Below are 19,871 nucleotides of genomic sequence, written 5' to 3' on the forward strand. Positions count from 1 at the left end.
GTGGCTTTTGTGAGCCCCTTGTCCCCTCGCCGTCGTCCCGTGCCCTCCGTCCGTCCCTGGGGTGCGTGCGGTTTCCAAAAAATTTTTGTCTGCCCCCGATAGGGGGGGGGGTTTTTTTCCCCCTTTATGATTTTTTTAACCAAACTTGCCACGACTTGTAAACCCCATAAGATCACGGTTCCCTTTTTTGAACTGGCCAAATCCCCTTAAGGGGTTTCCGAGTTTTGGCCCCTTAAAAGGGCCAAAATTTCCCCTTTTTTGACCTTGTTGCACAATAGCAGCTTTATTTTTGATTTTATTTTTTTTCCAAAAATTGGGACCCAACTTGTATCACCCTAAATCTTTTTTCCTTTTTTAACTGGCCGATTCCCTTAGGGGTTTTCCCGATTTTTGGCCCTGAAAGAGCCCGAAAATTTGCTATTTTTACCTTTTCTGACAAAAGTAACTTCCCTTTATGATTTTTAATTAAAACAAATTGCACAAAACTTGTGCCCCCATAAGATACGGTTCCTTTTTTTGAACCGGGGCCCGATCCCCTAATGGGGTTTCCCGAGTTAAAAACCCCCGAAAGGGGCCCAAAAAGACTTTTTTTGGGCCTTGTCTGCCCCAATAGCGCTTCCCTTTATTTACTTGATTTTAAAACCAAAAATTTCACACAACTTGTATCACCACAAGGGCTTGCTTCCCCTTTTTTGAAATGGCCCGATTTCCCTTTAAAGGGGGCCAGAGTTAGGGGCCCTTAAAAGGGGCCAAAAATTGGGGGATTTTGGGTTTTTTCGCCTATAAGACTTTATTTGGGTTTTAAATTTTACCCAAACTTCCAAAAAAAACTTCAAAACAATAAAAACTTTATTCCCCTGACAAATCAGATCCAATGTAGGTTCAAGGTTATTTTATTTTCTGATTTTCCCCCCCTATTGTAAATTCCCCCAAAGGGGTTTATTTTCATTAAAATACTTATTGAAATTATTTGGGAAATTTTTATTATTTTTATTAGTTTGGACGAGACAATCAGGGGAGATAACATGGATGGGTTTTTTGTCAAATTTCCTCCCCTTTTTTTCAAATTTAAAAAGGGTATATCTCCGTAATAAAGAAATAAATGATCTGAAAAATTATTGAAGTCAACCGATTTAATTTTGGGAGATCCTTTTGTTCACTTAAAACTATTTTTTTTTTAATTACTTTTCCCTTTTTCTTACTAAAAGATAGCTTATTTTTAAATAACTTTTTATTTTTGGCCGAAAGGGAAAAACCCAACCCCTTTTTTTGTGGGGACAGGGAAGGATGGTCTCCCAAAAATTTTGGGTGTTTTGGGCATTTCTTTTAAACCCTTTAAAAAATTTTTTTTTTTTTGGTAACCTTTTTGTTTTTCCTTCCCTTTGGGGCTAAAATGTTTTTTTTTAGGGCCCTTTTTGTTCCCCCAAAGGGAATTTATAAAGGTGAGCGATTTTGGGCCATTCCCTGGCCCTCTTTTTTTTTTTTGTTTTTTTTAAAAAATTTAAAACCCCACCCTAGTTTTTAAAAAAGGGGGATTATAAACCTTATTTAAAAAGCATCCAATTTTTTATGTTTGATTTACCCTGAATTTTAAAGACTTTGATGATGTTTTAGAATATAAAATGCCTTTTTATTGTGTATTTTAAAAATTATGAAATAAATATATCTTTTAATTTGTGTTTTTGGGTTTTGGTTTTTTTTTCATTTCCAGAGTTCCCATCTGATTAGTCAATAGGTTTGAGCATCGGGGGTTTCGGATCAAGTGGTCCCTAGGATCGTTGTTTTCCTATATCATTCATTTTTCCGCCGCTAATTTATGTGGGAAGTTGGCAATTTTCTTGCGGGAACATGGGTTTTTAATTTTATTAAACATGAAAATTGAATGAAATCTTGCTGTGGATTCTTTTTTTAAATTTAAAAATTTTAAATTGAATATTATTAACAACCAACTTTTATATTTCAAACTAAAAAACCCAATTTAAAAACACCTGGCCCGGAATATGATTTGCATCTTTGATTGCATTGAGATTTAAAACCATCACCCCCTACCCCCGTCTAAAATTTGGATTAACGGGGAAAAGCTAGGGCAATGGGTTTTTTACTGGGATGCCCAAAATTTTGAATTAATAAACTGCAATGGTTGGGTTTAACGTCTTACTACTATAAATTTCCCGGGTTTTCCCCCGGGAAATTTTTTTTGAGGGGCTAAAGTCCCCCCCAAAATTTTTTTTTCTGGAAAAAAAAAAGAGACTATTTTGGGGGGCTTTTTTGGTTTTTCTTTTAATACTTTTATACTCTTTTGGGCTTTTAATAGTTTAAATTGATTTTAAATTAATTTTAAATTTTTTTTGAAAAATTTTTTTTTTGGGAAAAATATCAGCCCCCCCTTTTTAAAAAAGGGGGGCATGGGGCCCCGAAAAATTGTAAATTTACCACCTTTTTTTGGGGGTAGGGAAAAAACCCCGTAAATCCCATCTAAAACCTAATTTTCAAGACTCGGGAGGGCCCCGAAATTTAAATTTTTTTTGCAGGTCCCCCAACTGCTGAAATCTAGGGGAGCTGCCAGAAATTTAGTGGACCTCCCAAATTTTACACAAAAAATTTTGATGTTTTAGGCCGGGCATAACTTCATAAAGACCCCAAAGAAAAAGATTATTTTTAAAAAAAAATTTTAAAAAAGGGAAAACTGTAGCAATTGTTATCCCCAAAAATAATTTTTTTGAAAAATGTCCCAAAATAAAGGGGCATAATAATCCATCCCCCGAAAGTCGGGCCCGTGTTAAAGTAAAAAAAAAAAACCCTTAATAATTATCGGGAATTATTCTGATATAAACTAAAATAATTAGGGCCTTTTTTTCAAACATCAATCAAACACCCCTCTAAGGCAAAAAAAAGTGGTCGGTTATTATGGCATCTGAAGTGGAGATCCAAAACGGTAAAAGTTTTCCCCAGATTGCATGGCTTTTCGTCATGTTTTGGCGCTGTGCCCCCCACCGGGCTGATTTCGTAAATTTTTATTCCTTAAATTGTTGAGAAGAAATCAATAAAAAAAATTTTTTTTTATCCCCTTTTTTAAAAAAAGAAAGTGCAAATCCCGAATTTAAAATAATGTAAATTTTTCGTGAACGATGATAGTGGATAGCCTACCTCTGTGACCCCTTTTTCCCTCAAGGAAAATTTTCATTTTTGTTTGAAAAGAATACTAACAAAGTTTGGGGTCAAAAAAACATTACTATGAAAAAATTTAAAACTTTTTAAATCCGCAACCCCATCATACTGCTTTATTTAAAAACATTTCTATTTACTTCACGAGGGGGGGTAACCTAATTTTTTCCGTGGGTAACAGAAAATTTTTTTGCCAAAAAATCGTTTTTCTTTCCCTGTATTTAAGTTGCTGCCGCTTTTTCATTATTTAAGATTTTTTAATTGTGTTTTTTGTACATTCTGGTCAAGAGTCTGAATTTTATTACCATAGTATTTACCGTTTATTTACTTTAAGAAAGAAGTAAATAATCAAGATCGCGCTGTTTGAAATTTTACAAAACATTATATGAAAATCTGATCGTGTTTAAAGAATTTTGCCTACATTCCTGTCGATATCTTATTAAAATTGTTATAGAACGCAAACTGTATTAGTTCTCAAGCGGTTTTGAAAATTTGAAGCGATTACATTGAAAAATGAATGCACCACGCGCGTTTATTGTGTCAAAAGTAACCGCGATGTAAATAAGATACAAGTCAAATGGTTTATCGCGGCCAGAAATTTGTACAAACCGGACAGAAGTTGCGAAATTGTCATTTGTGCAGGAAAGAAGCGTTTACCGTAATGTCCAGTACTGGACAGGTATAGTGACCATGCACGGACACAGCCAATTTTCTCAGAGGGGGGGCCGATCCCCTTGCCCCCCCCCCCCCGCCCCTGGACATTTTGAAATTTAGCAGTTCATTTTTTGCATTCTGGGACAGTTTTATGGACTAACCTGTTAAATTTGGGAAAATGATAAAATCAAGCTTTCTTGAAGGTAAAATTCTTAGTTTCTTTTAGATAAATAATATGAATTATGTCGGGGTCGTATGTAGCAGCAGCCGCATATACTTTACATGCAGTCCTAATGTTGCCTTTTTCGAAAAACATTTTCTTTCCTTCTTGTCTTCTTTCCTTTTTAAAAGATTTTCCAGAGGGTGTCCGGACCCCCGGTACCCCCGCTCTGGATCCGCGCATGGTGACATATCATGCTTTCTGTTTATGCAGGTAAACTTGTGTTTGGTTAAATTTCAACAGAGCACAATTGTCTGAACAGTGTACAAACTCATTACTGTTTTTTCGGGCAAGGGTGGAAAAAAAGTGGTAAACAATGAAAGCAGTAACAGTTTTATTAAAAAAAATAAACAAGGAGACAAACATTTCCAACATCTTGGACGGTTCAAAAATCCCATGTTAAACATACGATAAAGCCCGAAACGCGTGAAAATGTTCCCAATGTAAATCGGGTGAAATAGACGCTCGTATAGTTAGATTATGCGTCTAGATTGATTAAACTGGGCGAGTCTACTTACTTATTACTTGAGGATGAAAAAAACGTGTTTTTTAAGTGTTGGCGGTTGAACTACTAAAAGTAAAAGTACAACAACAGTTAATTCACAACAAATCGTACGGTATGTTTTTATAATCAGTAGAAGCTAGTCGTATTTACGCTTATGAGACCTGTTTCACCCATAAAGTAAAGAATTGACAGGTCCATCATGAAATATTTTCCCCAGCGTGCAAATACTTGACCTATTCAATATGATGGCCGCGATCAATTACGATAGGGCGCACGTGTTTGTGGAATAGAAAATTACCAGCATGACGTTTTGATATTTTTACGATTCGCGGGTAAATTCCAGTCAATCCAGGTAATTTTGCCTGATGTATTAATTTCTCAATTTGGTAAAGTTACCACGTAAAAACCACTCGCCCGATCGGTGGAGTAGTCCATTCGTGCAAAGAGCTATAAAAATAATAATATACTTAATTTATGGGTGGGTGCTAGGGTATTTATATATATATATATACAGTCAAACCCGGCTGCAGAACCTCCCTTGGGGACTGAAAAATGCCGGTATTTGTGAAAACATATATTTTCTCAAGACAGGTGACGTGTGACCATAGTAAGCAGGTTATATTTTTTGGAGGCTGTCTACAGTACGGGTCCGACTGCATAAGGGAGTTCATCGGTTCTATGACAAAGGTGAATGTACCAAGTAATATAGCAAAAACAAAACAAAATTATGTGGGATAAGGCCGTGACTTTATTGTAAATTTTCAAATGAAAATTATGGCACATTGTAAATATATAGCATGGTATATATGAAAATGATGAGAAAATATGAAAGACAAAGCTCCAGCTAAAATGCCTGGAAGCAACATAGCAGCGCGAAGGTGCAGAAAACTATGAAAATAAGCGCAGAACATACCAGACCTAATAGGAATTGTAGGTTCTAGTACTTCGCACTCATGAGAAACGAGGCAAAGATGCTCTCAGAGATCTCTATGACATGAGATGAATATATCAACAACAAAAATCTTCCTAGATTAAGTAAATGCAAAATGAAACTTAACACCAAGGTCAAAATAAAATCTGATGTAAGTCAAGAAAGTCTTCAGCAAACAAACGCACAAAAATATTAAAATATTGAAAAAATTGTTTCAATGTAATATATGAACAAACGGACTGGTGCGAGGGAATGGTTATAGCAAACTATGCTACAATAATAATATAATCCATCCAAGCGATTGACTGAGCTAACCAGCAGACTGGAAACGTAAGAAAACAGGGGGGATTTACATGTCTGTTTCAACATAACCCATGTGTTAGAGGTTTGTAGCAAAGTGATCCACAAATTATAAAAATATGTACGGACCTACACGTACATATAACAAATGCAACTTTCGACTGATCACTAATAATCGTATGGCCGATAAGTTGAACAACCCTGTTTATATAAGACACAGTCAATCCATGGACCAGGTGAATGGCCGACAACATGGTACAAGCCCCCTCTAACGGTTAAAGAGCGCCTGCCCAATAACACCAATAATAAGAGATGACCAACCGAGCGCGAGATTGCAGATACGAGAAGGTCAGCCTAGACAAGTGAGCTTTTATTTTGATACTGCCGTAGTATACAAGAATAAAATAGTTTGCGGATCACTAAATATTGCTCACAACACGGACAAAAATTAAAATGAAATTAGAATTGACTTGAGCAAAACATTTTAATAAAGAAGACTTTCTTCACTGTACCCCGTATAAAGATTACAATTTGTAAGCGCCATTTAAGTCACGACAATAAAATAATTCTAAATTGATGAAATCAGATCAATGCAAATAATGTATGTTTACTAATGAAATCAAGTTTATATACGCATACACGCCTTATTTCTTTCCTTTACTATATAACTAATACCAAACAAACAACTTAAACTGGTTTCAAAGATGGTGGTTAACTACTGTTCATATAACAATCAATATCCCAATAACACAATGCATCAGTAGAACGCCTTCGAAATATATATAGACAGAAATATCATAATTCTTTCCAAATATGCATGTACTTAAGCAATCAAAATGCCGAAAGAAACATAAAATATACCGGACTATTTATGAACATATGCAGTAAGACAGAATACAGAATGGACAATTCATATGTAATATGACAAATACTTGTCATGTTATCTTAATCTTTACGCATTATTATTATTATAATTATTTTTTGTTTTAATTTCATCTACAAACTACCCAGAAAGACAGGTTAATCGTATGCTGCGAGCCGGCTGCCCCAACCCTAACTCTTTTCTATTTTTTATGATATTTTTATATAAGAGGGGGGATGTAGGGAGAATCCGAGGCTCTGACCAGCGAAAAGGCTCTCTCCACCCCCTGCTTTCCGAGTATTTACTATTATCAATGTTTCTAGTAGATAAAATAAATGTGCCAAACAGAACAAAAACAACACGAAAACAGCTGGGTAATGTACATGAGCTGTCATCGAATTATAAATCGATGTACAAAACGATGTCCTACAAAAATATTTCAGTTATGTTTGTTTGTTTGTTTTTGTTTTTTTTTTACAGAATAAATGACATTAAGACCATCTCCTCATATTTCTGCAAATACAATGCCAGAATTTGGCGAACCTGCATGCTATCGCTTTGTGTAGTAAACCCGCACTAATTCTTGATATCTTCGTGCTTAAATTCAAACCAAGTTTAACAAAAAACAACAAACAGAGTACCAAAAAGAAAAAGATAGTAACATTCGGAATGTTTATAAATGAATACATGCAGTTAAAAATCAAGCCCGTTTCATTCAACCGTATTGTTCCATGATGCTATTGCTAAACAGCATTTTCAGAGGGTGATGTTTTTCATGACAGATTGTTTTTCTTATATGTAACAAAACATCGCAATATCTTTTTTATTTTTGGTATGAAGTCATGTTTTACTAGCTGTATATATGGTTCTGATATCATTGAAATGATCCAAAGTACTGAAAATGAGATTTCAAGAATTAACTTTTTATATGGAATGAAGAAGGAACTGAATTAGTATATTGCGACCTTAAGTATTCGGAATCATTCGGTCATATCAGAAAATTATTTTTATCATATTATCCGAAGAATGCCGAAATCGCATACGGAGAACACGTGATCGAACTAAAAATACAGATTTTTATTGTGGATCCACTACCTAAAGCCAGTTTCAAACTATGAGCCGCGCCACGAGAAAACCAACATAGTGCGTTTGCGACCAGCATGGATCCAGACCAGCGCAGTCTGGTCAAGATCAATGCTGTTCGCTAACGGTTTCTCTGATTGCAATAGGGTTTGAAAGCGAACAGCATGTATCCTGACCAGACTGCGCACTATGTTGTTTTTTTCATGGTGCGGCTCATATATGTTCTTCAGTACATGTAACAGTAGTTCTGATTAGGATCCATCCAAAACTTACCATGTGTATAATGTTTGCTTGTTTTCTACATAGTCTATACCATATCTCGATTTGGTTTTTCGGTGGAGAAAACCTTAACGTGCCTTTAAGATTGATCACAAGCCGGTGCGCCATGCTAATTGACAAATGCGTAATTCCAAATATTAACTAATGCAAAAATCTGTTTGTCAAATGCTTTTAAAATGTCTATATTGATTGTCAAACGGTATTTATTAGATGATAAATGCTTTAGCTGTTTATTTCGAAATGCTGAGCATTATAATAATTATGTCAAATGCTTATTGCTGAGTGCGTATTAAATAGTGGATGAATTTTAGAGTAACAGGTTCGGTCCCATGTTCCCATGACTGATGGAAAATTAAATTACACCAAATTAGACGCGTAGAACATTATATATTTTCAAACAATTAAAATTCACATCTATAAGGGTAAGATATATAAACCAGTAATTCATAAAGTTAAAGAATTTTACGATAAGCATTTATCATTTGGTAATAAGCATTAGCTTTTTAACATTTTACATTTAGCATTAGGTATATGACATGGTTTGTAGCATTTAACATTAAGTGTAAGTATTTGGCATATAGCTCTAGGTTACTGGAATTTAGCATGAACTATTTGCCATTTAGCATTTGGCAGTTAGCATGGCACATCATCCTCTCACAAAAGAACATACACATGTATTATCAATAATAAGCGAATAGTCCTGAATTACAAGTTATCTCCCTTCAGCTGTAAAAGAATACAGATATACCCAGAGTTTTTACCAGGAAAATCATTAATTATGTCAAATATGTTTTTTACTGTAAGAAACATCCGTACAATTCTTCTCGGAAGGTATCTCTAAAATAATATTAGACTTATATTATGTCCTCGGGTTGTTATTCAGAGGCGGTTTTTACAAAATGCTTATAGGTAATACAACTGCAGTTGTCGCAATTTATCCATTTGAATTACATATAAATCTTTCTGTATCCCTTCACCAAAAAGATTAATTTTGAAGTATTAACTTTAAATGTAAAAAATACTCATCAAATATATCTAAATTGACTAAGTATATAAACTACATGTGTTTGTGGAGTTACATTCACAATTAATTGGCATATATAGCTGTACTTTGTTATAATAAACTATTAGAAACGATACATTTTTATACTGAATTTTTCTGGTATATCAGCGAAATATTCCTGTATCTTTTCGGTGCTGGAAAAGCTCTCCTTACATCTCTGGACTCGTGCTTTAATTTATGAATGAATGCATAAATCCAAACGCTAATGTGATAGAATAAAGTGCTACATCTTATCTCGAGCGATCAACAACTTATCTCGTGCGCACGACATCTTATCTCGAGCGATGAACATCTTATCTCGAGCGCACGACATCTTATTTATATATATTAATGCCCTTTGTGCGTATTTAGGTCATCAGTAAAACATACGGACAAGTTGATAATTAGGGTTCCTCCTATTCAAACGTTATTCGGACTCCCCACATATATATGTACAAGTTTATCATATTATTTGGGAGAGCAGTGCACATAATTGGTCATCATATCTTCAAAAGTAAATGAACATAAGCAGTGAAGCTTTCTGCATGTTAGAATAGCAACAAAATGCAGTTCAACTGATAAATTCGCGCAGAATAGTTATAAAATTGCATGCATGAATTAAGGGAAAACAAGGGAATTTTTTAATATATGGGCGAAGCCTTTATACTATATTTTTTTCTTGCCAAGGACTTAAATTTATTTCTTTGCGTCATCACTGATTTTTTGTTGCCTTTTTTACCAGTTTGCGTATTTAAATTATAACCCTGTAAACACGTGAAACGGTTATATTAAAGTATAATCGAAACAAAAGCAAAAACGGTGGCAGACGTATGTTTTTACTGATGATCTGAATTCACACAAAAGGCCTTAATATAAATTGATAAAATGTCATGCTCAAGATATGATGTTGATCGCTTAAGATAAGGTGTCGTGCCCTCGAGATAAGATGCTGATTGCTCGAGATAAGATGTCGTGCGCACGAGATAAGATGTTGATAGCTCAAGATAAGATGTCGTGCGCACGAGATAAGTTGTTGATCGCTCGAGATAAGATCTTGATCGCTCGATATAAGATGTTGATCGCTCAAGATAAGATGTCTTGTGCACGAGATAAGATGTTGATCCTCGAGATAAAATGTTGATCGCTCGACATAAGATGTCGTGCGCACGAGATAAGATGCTGATCGCTCGAGATAAGATGTCGTGTGCACGAGATAAGATGCTGATCGCTCAAGATAAGATCGCTCAAGATAGCTCAAGATAAGATGTGCGCACTAAATAAGATGTTGATCACTCAAGATAAGATGTCGTGCGCTCGAGATAATATAATTTAGAAAAAAATAATTGCATCTCCTTAGCATACCACCGTACGAGTATCACATTCCCTGAATTGCTGATCATTGAACAGTATTGTAAAATATATCTAAAACAAAGAAAATCTCGGTATGGATAACTTTATTGTTTCGCCCATAGACTGTTTATCATAAAAAACATACTCAAAGGCCCAGTTTAATCATAGGCATTGTCTTTTTCATCCATCACCTGATGTTTTTGTTTTTCTTTAATATTTACAATTACTTTCTTACCCTCACAAACAACCAAAACTTTTCGGTTGAAATAGAACTTGAGCTTAAGTAGCCTATCAGATAGAATTCAGATTTGTCATTTGTCACAGCACAAACCGGACAAAAATGAGCGTCCGACATCCAGCCAGAAAGTGTATGTACTTGAATGACGAGAGCACTTCCTACGACATTAAAAGTGAAGAATGTAACTGCATTATAAGATACATAGTTTCGAACTTAGTTTCTCTCGAAGTCGAATCATAGGAACTCCATCTCTTTCGGGAGCTCATCGTCAGGTCCTTGCAATTCCCTATGTAATGCAAATTGTTCGATTGCTCGAACTAAAAATGACTTGAACAGATTGTGTCGGTCTCCTCGAATTCGAGCGAACGAAGTTCGCCTGTACGTTTTATAAGTACACAACAAAATTTTCATTTACAGAATAACAGTTAGCAACCGTTTCATATTACGACACAATTTAACAGTTGTCCAATCTTCGGAATGTGAATAGGCTTACTGATACTATATTTTGTAGAGGCAAATCTGCATTTTCAAAGACATAACACGATTGATAAAAGATGTGGTAGTAAGCAAGCCGGCAACTAAAGTTTTCTTCTATGCATTTAAGTTGACAGTCTGTCGCATCTGTAATGTTTTGGTACTCAGCTAGGTTTCCTGACCAATTATATGGCCGCTGGTGTAACTTTCGTTCAAAATGTCGCTTACATGGCCGTCCTCTTATCGCTGAAAAAGAAGCAAGCAATATTACTAGTTACTGAAGAGATTAAAATTGTAATACGTTTTCGTGGAGGACGTATACATACTCCCTAAACAAACATCTGCCATAAATTTACTTTTTACATGTGCAATGTACTTAAGAAATGAAATATATTTTTTCGGTGTTCATGCAAATGAACAACAGAATAGGATCGGCAAATCCATGAATCAAGCTAGCGGTTCATTTTTAATTTGCAGATCATATTTTGCCGTTCATTTCGCATGAACAACGAAAAACGTTTCATTTCTTACTTTTACATTATATTTCCTTTCCATTTGTAAACGAGATTGAATCATAAGTTGCAACATATAACTATTGGGCCGCGCCATGTGAAAACCAACATAGTGCATTTGCGACCAGCATGGGTCCAGACCAGCCTGCGCATCCGCGCAGTCTGGTCAGGATCTACACTGTTCGCCTTCAAACCCTATTGCCACTAAAGAAACCGTTAGCGAACAGTATGGCTCCTGACCAGACTGCGCGGATGCGCAGGCAGGTCTGGATCCATGCCGGTCGCAAATGCACTATGTTGGTTTTCTCATGGTGCGGATCAAGTTTTAATTAATCAGTGTTCCTGAATATTATTTCTGTACAGACTTGTTCTCCATCTGCCTCTCCGCCATCTCGTCCGCCAAATCGAAAAGAAAAAAAATCCTCTATCTTGGTTTGAACTTAACTCCTCTGACTGTCCTTTCAAGTGCTCTGTCTATTAAGTGAACTGGGTGTGCTTCCTGTAAGCCTCGTAGCTAGGGCATGAGACTATTTATCGTGAGGTCGCGAGTTCGATCTCCGTCCGAAGAGCTCGTTTTAGTGACGGTTAGACAGAAATCAGTGTCTCTGGAGCTAATTGTTGTCAAACACTTAACAAAATCAATCAGCCGATCGACAAATAAACTAATCAGTCAATTAAACAAAAACAAAAACAAAATATAAGTAACATCCTTACGTGCTGGACCACCGCCTCGCTGTTGGTGGAATCTTTCGATATAAAATCCATCATTATCTTCCTTGTGTATGGATACAAACGTGAAGTTGCCAAGGTCAGCCTTTATTTCAGTGAACTGGCTGGAGTATGCCACTTGAATCCGAGTTATCTAATTATGTGAAGAAAAATTGAGATTTCATTCTCAAAAGAACTCTTATCTTGCACACTTGAGCTATCCACTAGAATTTCATAGGGAATCAGCGGCGCAATGGTCAGCAGGTTGGACTACAACGCCAGAGGTCCGGGTTTCCGGGTTCGATTCCCTGTTGCGGTTGATGTCCCGACTAGTTTCCACTGCTGGGGGATTTACTTATATTGGTACTGTCTCCAGCAGTATTGGCCTAGACTGGATGCTGGGGAGGTAAATATGACACCTGCCGTGGTTTCTGCTGGAAATAAGTTATTCGACCATTCTCGGGTGGGTCTTGCGTCGACTACCAACGTTAAACGAGAAACTGTACCTTTACCTTTTAAAACTTGATTTGCAATATACATCAGGAAGCATGCAAGCCGTAACGACAATCGGCAATTTCCGTGCGATTTCGTATTCTCATCGTTTTTTTTCGGCATTCTTCGGCCGTAAACGTAGTTCATACGAGCAGCTGTGTTACACATACGGAATCAAACGGAAATTACCGACTATCTTTACGGTCCACTGACTTAAAATAAACAAATGAGCCGCACCATGAGAAAACAAACATAGTGCGTTTGCGACCAGCATGAATCCAGACCAGCCTGCCCATCCGTGCAGTCTGGCCAGGATCCATGCTGTTCGCTTTCAAAGCCTATTGCATTTAGAGAAATCGTTAGCGAAGATTCGAGCAGTCTTGGTCTGGATCCATGCTGGTCATAAATGCAGTATGTCGGTTTTCTCATGGTGCGGCTCAAATACCTCTCCAACATTTGCTGAATTTACTTCATATTGTCTCACGTCGTTGTCGGTCGACACTGTTCTATCAAGTTGAAGTACAACACGAGACTGCAAAGATCCTTGAAGGAAAACATAAACAGGCGATCTCTCCCCTCCGCCCTTTATATGTATTCTATACTGAACATCTGCAGGAATATATATATATATATATATATATATTATGAAACATTTATTAGTGATGAGAATTTGACAAGCATACATGTACAAGAAAGTATAGATGCAGGATGACAACCTGACGGTGAGCCATAAAATTTATTTATTTATTTTGTTGGGTTTAACGTCGCACCGATACAATTATAGGTCATATGGCGACTTTCCAGCTTTGATTGTGGAGGAAGACCGCAGGTGCCCCTCCGTGCATTATTTCATCACGAGCGGGCACCTGTAGAACCACCGACCTTCCGTAAACTAGCTGGATGCTTTCCTCACATGAAGAATTCCACACCCCGAGTGAGGCTTGAACCCACATCGATGAGGGGCAAGTGATTTGAAGTCAGCCACCTTAACCACTCGGCCCCGGAGGCCCCGAGGAGCCATAAAATGCGTTGGCTCTAGTAAAGTTGCATGTCGATACTTTTTAAGACAGTTCGATAGTTAAGACAGTATAAATGCAGGAGGATACTTTTATAGCAAAAAATGCCTGTAAAAATACAAGTCTAAAATTTGGCGATAGTACAGATGAAGAAATATAATTTGACAATAGTACTCATTTTGGACGTTAATCTGACCATAGTGCAAGTTTGCAAGAATTTTATTGTACCTCGGAAAATAAAAAAAAAAGTATATTACTATTTCTCATGTTTGGAACTGCTTAATGTTCTAGCAGGAGATGGTCAATAAATTCCGCGGCACCAAGCTAATGTGAGATTTATTTGAAATACAGTTAAATCTGAATTACTGTAAGCAAACTTAACACACGAAAAACATTTACTTGCCACATTACTCCTTATCATGCTGGACTAGACTGATTCTGCCTTTGCGACCAGTGTAGATCATGATCAGCCTGCACGTCCGTGCAGTCTCATGATCTGCGCTGCTCGGCATTCAGTCAGTATCTTTTTTGGTAAGCAACCCCTTTAACAGTCAACATTTGGTCCTGTCCAAATTGAAAGGTGTACAAGTTCTTTATAGCAGTATTGTGTTAAACATTTAGGATATGCAGCACCAGTTTTAAACTTTATGTTATTGTAATAACAAAATGTTGTGTTAATTTCCATAAAAGAATTAGCAGACTACTCGCTTTCGAGGCAAATTGGAAAATGTTCCTTTTTCTTATCAAATCGCCCATATCTGCATTCCGAGGAAAATTCACCTAGATATGTTTGCGTTGAATTAACATACAGCTCAAACTCTCCTTTGGTCTTCTTTGGGCAAAGCACTCTAACCTAAAATTGTTATTCTATTGAATTTCATTTAAAAAAGAAATTTTGAGTATTTCATTGATATTACTGTATGCCGACATCGAAACATACTGTTTTTCACAGAAATTGAATTATGTTACATATAAATCTGACAGGAATCATTTCATTCCGTTGGAAGACACTGAAATACTAACCGCAAAAAATATAAAAGATCAGTTTTTTTCACAGGTTTGATCTTTGTTCATTCGTAAAACCACAAACACATCCTTATTTCTATAACTGTAATACCGTAACTGTTGCTAAAGAAATAAAGAGATAAATAATGACATTTTTTCTTTCACTTAAAAACTTGTATCACACAAAAACTGTTTGGTTGCGCCAAAACAAATGAAAATAAAGGAATGTTAATGTTACTTGATATTATCTAAGCTAATATTCCAGTGACTTTGTCGCCATCAAAATTCCGAATGAGTTGGTGAAAATTAGTCTAGAAATAAAGTCTCATACTTTAGCTTTTATCAAAATTGGAGTTTAAGTACTGTGCTTAAGAAACCATCAAAAATTCTCAGGCGTAGCCATTTCCAGCTATTATTTTAAGTTATTGAAATAAGATGCCTATTGTTCTGAGACTCACAGTATGTTTAGAGTTCAACCCCTTTACAACGCTTTCGTCTTTGATTGTGTGACAAATTGGGGATTCCATTGCACATACCTCTTCGATCTCCCCCAAAAGACGCACAAGTTTGATATTTGTTCTGTAACAACTTCGTCGTGAACTTAATAGTGTTCCCTTTGGTGCTTTGACTTCTGCAGTCGTCGGGTTACATACATTCAAGATCATATGGGCTTTGATATTACAGTTGTGTTTCACAATTTCTACCTATGGTGCCTGTTACGTATGTAAGAGATTCACCAAGTGTGAAGCAATTTTATCTTAACTGTGTTGTAAAATGAATGAATGGTGTTAGAGGCTCAGGTTCGAGCCTGTTAACAAGATTATATTCCATTTTGACACTGACCGTTCAAGGCGATGCCTTGTTGTGTTCTGTCTTCGTGTCTTCTTATTACTTATTTGTTACTTTTACTGCGTGTGTTTGTGTTAATGTGTACATGTGCTCATGCTCAGCCGCAGTGTACGTGATTACGTTTAAATATACCCAGATGTAAATCTTGAGTGCTGTATGGGCGGCTGTGTTCCTTGCATGTGACATTTACTGTTGGACTTTTGACCTTGTTTTCATGCGTCAATTTCATGAAGTCTGTGCAAAAAATGTGGGTTTTAACAATATTCAAAATGGCAATTTAGACAATATAATCTTGGAACGTTTTAAAGATAATGCCGATTATCTAAATTTTGCAATAGTGTGTATATTTCATGGAAATTGTTTACGAAACGTAGCTTGTAGTTTCTAACGATGTGTTAGCAATGGGGCATATCATATTTCTTCTCATGATATTCTAGTCTAGTATAACTGTTTAAGAAATAGCATTTCTTTTTGCGTTTACATTATGATAGTTTGAACTCATTTCATGGTATCATAAATAACTGGTTTAGTGATAAATAGCCACTCTTATTGCCGAATATTTCTGTCGAGGTGACATTTAAAGATTATCTTCGGGGCCTATTTGTAAACTGCCACAATCTGTGTATGTGTAGCAGTATTTAATTTGTCTGTAGATATAATAAACAGCTGTACTTTCTTAATGTTTCTATTTAAGATTACTAAAGAAATTTTGTTGTGCCCAGCATGTTAGACAATTCCGCCCAACTGAAGGACAATATTGAGAGCAATATTGCCTACCATGGTTTCTAGTACGTCTTACAGAAATAAATCAAAATATGTGGCCTCTTAAGTGTTGACAATTTGAAAGGTAAGTGAAAATTAAAACATTATCAAAATGCATTATATGGGCATTTTAAGTAGTGTCAAAACATAAAGCATAACTAATAAATATAGGGCGTTTATGTATTATGTAAATCCATGTTGACACTTAACAATAATGCTTTGTTTGCACATGACAACAATAACAGGCAAATATATTTGTATGCCATAGGATTCATGTTGTGGATTCAATACGGATCAACGGTCGGTCTATTCATTGCGGGAGTGATTTGTCACGATTGATCATCAATATATCTTTATGCAACTAACATCAAAATTTATGTTTTCTTTAGCGTGGGGTTAGAAATTTAAGTTTGATATGCATTCAATCTACATCAACTGTTTCTCTGATAACAATTACCTTCCTTCCATGGTCTATATACTGACCGGCAGCGACTCTACCTCTACTAGATCGATGATATGTGTATACATTATTTGGGTATCCAGAAAAGAAGCAGTTTTCTGAAAATAAAGTAATTTTTAAAGTATCATGTTGACTTACGTTACTGAAAAACATTTAACTAACTTGAGGTAATAATTTATGTATGTCTGCTTTAGAAAATTGTGTAGCAAATGTTTCATTCGTTTACTGTGAACACGTTGTCTTCAACACTTGTTTAATTGAAACTATTGTCAAATATATTGATTTCCTTTTATTTTGACTTCTGACCGCAAAAGCATTGTGTGTGTAAAAGATATTGAATGAAATTTGGAGCGGAAAGATCATAACAATCGTTTGGATTACATTAAGTTTTAGGTGTTTTAAAGAGAATTCCTACAGCTTTTATGCGCATCGTTCTGCACAGCCGACACTATCTATGAAAAATTGAAGTGAAGTCAACATTTGTTGAAACATGTGACACACAATCTTAAATATGAGGAATCTTGAACAAAAATAACACTTCTCTGATAAGTTTTATCTGTAATCAAATGTTGATACTGGTATATATTGTATTGGCAAGTATCATGCCTGACATGTTTCATGCATTTGTGGCTGTGTTTTGACAGTGCATTTCAGTACAAACACAGTATTGTTCGTATAATGTTAGACAATTAATTTTGTATTGATAAGACAATATCTTCTTTCAGATCATTTAGTATTCAATTATAGAAAGGATTAAGAATTTTTAAAACCTTTTTTTTACTTCTAGTAGATATAATCAAGCTGGTCAGGTTCGCGCCGTTTTTCGTCCGAACAGGTGTTGTATTCAAGCGCTCTTAACATACAATATAGCCTGGTGACCCGTATATTTTTGGCCATTTTTATGTTCACAATACAATTATCTATATACAAGGAAAACAGAAAAAAATCTATGAAACAGTTTTTCTTAAAACTTTGAAAATTATTCTTTACTATGGGTATTTTTTATTGAAAAAAAAAATGTTTACAAAAGTGAATATGAAACAAGACATTTTTTTTCATTTGTACCCATTATTGTAATGATATACTATTACAAATATGACTAATATGATATAAAATAAGTATATAATAAAATATGTAAAAAATAAACCTTATTGTGCTGTTTTGATGCATATTTTTGTTGGTATTAATTAAAAAGGCAAAAAATTATGAAAATGGTGGAAAATCGTGAGCAGTTTCAGCAACAGTGGGTGTGTTCAAAACGATTTTTCATAAAAACAAGCATGGTGACCCATCGATTTTATTTGTTCGTTGCCATAACGGGTTCATTCAAAGTGCCATCGGGGGCATGTTGTCATCCTATGGAGACAGCTCTTGTTTAAAAAAAAACAATGAAAATACTGTAGAAAGGTGAAAGAAAAGCAAAAAGATGAAAAAAAGGTATAAATCATAAAAAAATATAAAAAAATATGTGTGGTTCGAATCTACAATTTCGGTCAAAATTTCCGTACCGCAGCTGAGTTTGGTGGTTGGGCGTTTTAGCTCAGTCGGTAGCGCGTCAGTCTCATAATCACTAAGACCACAGAGTTATCTGAAGGACGTGAGTTCGATCCTCACCCGGGGCACATACTTTTTAAATATCAATCAAGAATTAAGACGTTATTTCTTTAACATTTATTTACGTATCATATCAAATGAAATCGAAAATGCTGACAATATCAAACATATACATTAGACTCAATACTTCAGTTACAGCACCATGCGGTCATTAAATGGTACTGGAAGCCTAGTGTCTCACCCGGATACCAATACAGGCATAGCTGAGAACCTGTGGATAGAACTGTAGGCTGACTCAATGTTATATTTCTATTAAACTAATATTTCATTTCCACTAGGTTATCAATGCCACCTTTATTATCCACTCTGCGCATCTTGTCATACGAAACACGTCATTTCCTTAATTTAAAAAAAATTGTATTAATTACACTAATGTACGCATCTCTGAGGATTTCAGTACAGCTCTTGTTGTCATTCAGTATAGTGCATAAGACAATGATACATGTATGTAATTTCAAAATATATGTAATATTGTCTTATGCTCTATACCGAATGTCTGACTTCATTCTTTAACCTTTTGCTAAATGGAAATTTATTATGAGAGTACATCTCAACTTTACTGATGTAGATTTCAGTCCGTTTGATTTCTTTCGTTGTTTTTTTTTTTTGTTTACCGTCACAGCGACTCAATTTTAGGTCATACGGCGACGTTCCAGCTTTTAAGGAGGAGGAAGACCCCAGATGCCCCTCCATGCATTATTTCATCACAGGTGGGTACCTGGGTACCACCGACCTTCCGACAACGAGCTGGATGGCTTCCTCACATGAAGAATTCAACGCACCGTGTGAGACTCGCACTTGGTGCGTTTGAGTTTACATAATCTATAAGGCACCAACTTCTAACTGCATATTTAATTTAAGATCTCTAATAATGCATTCTAGAGATACGTTGTCCTTCATTATATACAACGTTTAATTAAGTGCTGTTGCTGACAAGGCATCTTATAATGCGTCCGTTGATCACTCATGTAAATTTGTCAACTTGATAGTATGTTTTTCCTTGAGTAAGTGTGCAGCACTCCGTTTCTGGAGCATACGAAAGTCAAAATTAGAAGCAAAAAAGTCCTTATTATTTTATCAATACATAATTTAAAAAGTCCCCGAATCAACTCACTTAACTGTGTTGTAAGTGTTATTTCTAAAATATCTGCAGTGGTCTCGAGAGCTCATGATTTATTCGCGTTATGAGAACATTTTGTACTTGCAAAATAAATTTTATTGAATTAGTAGTATTACGACCCAGTTTACTGTACTTGAACCAAGCACATACTAAGATGTGTTGTACTTTAATAACCACAAAAGTCTCTTATATAATAAAGTTAATTTAATGTGTAAATAAACAGAAAATAA

General features: G+C 35.6%; 1 protein-coding gene across 1 annotated transcript; it reads right to left on the bottom strand.

The window, feature by feature from the left end:
- Window positions 1–10,478: 10,478 nt before the first annotated feature.
- On the bottom strand, window positions 10,479–14,064 carry LOC128549132 (uncharacterized). The gene is made up of 3 exons (XM_053525454.1): window positions 13,261–14,064; window positions 12,330–12,477; window positions 10,479–11,349 (listed from the first exon to the last, which is right to left on the bottom strand). The coding sequence occupies exons 1-3, from the start codon at window positions 13,498–13,500 to the stop codon at window positions 11,084–11,086; spliced, it is 654 nt and encodes a 217-aa protein (XP_053381429.1). The 5' UTR covers window positions 13,501–14,064; the 3' UTR covers window positions 10,479–11,083.
- Window positions 14,065–19,871: the final 5,807 nt, after the last annotated feature.

The sequence above is a fragment of the Mercenaria mercenaria genome, chromosome 15 (assembly GCF_021730395.1).
Source record: "Mercenaria mercenaria strain notata chromosome 15, MADL_Memer_1, whole genome shotgun sequence".
NCBI lineage: Eukaryota > Metazoa > Mollusca > Bivalvia > Venerida > Veneridae > Mercenaria > Mercenaria mercenaria.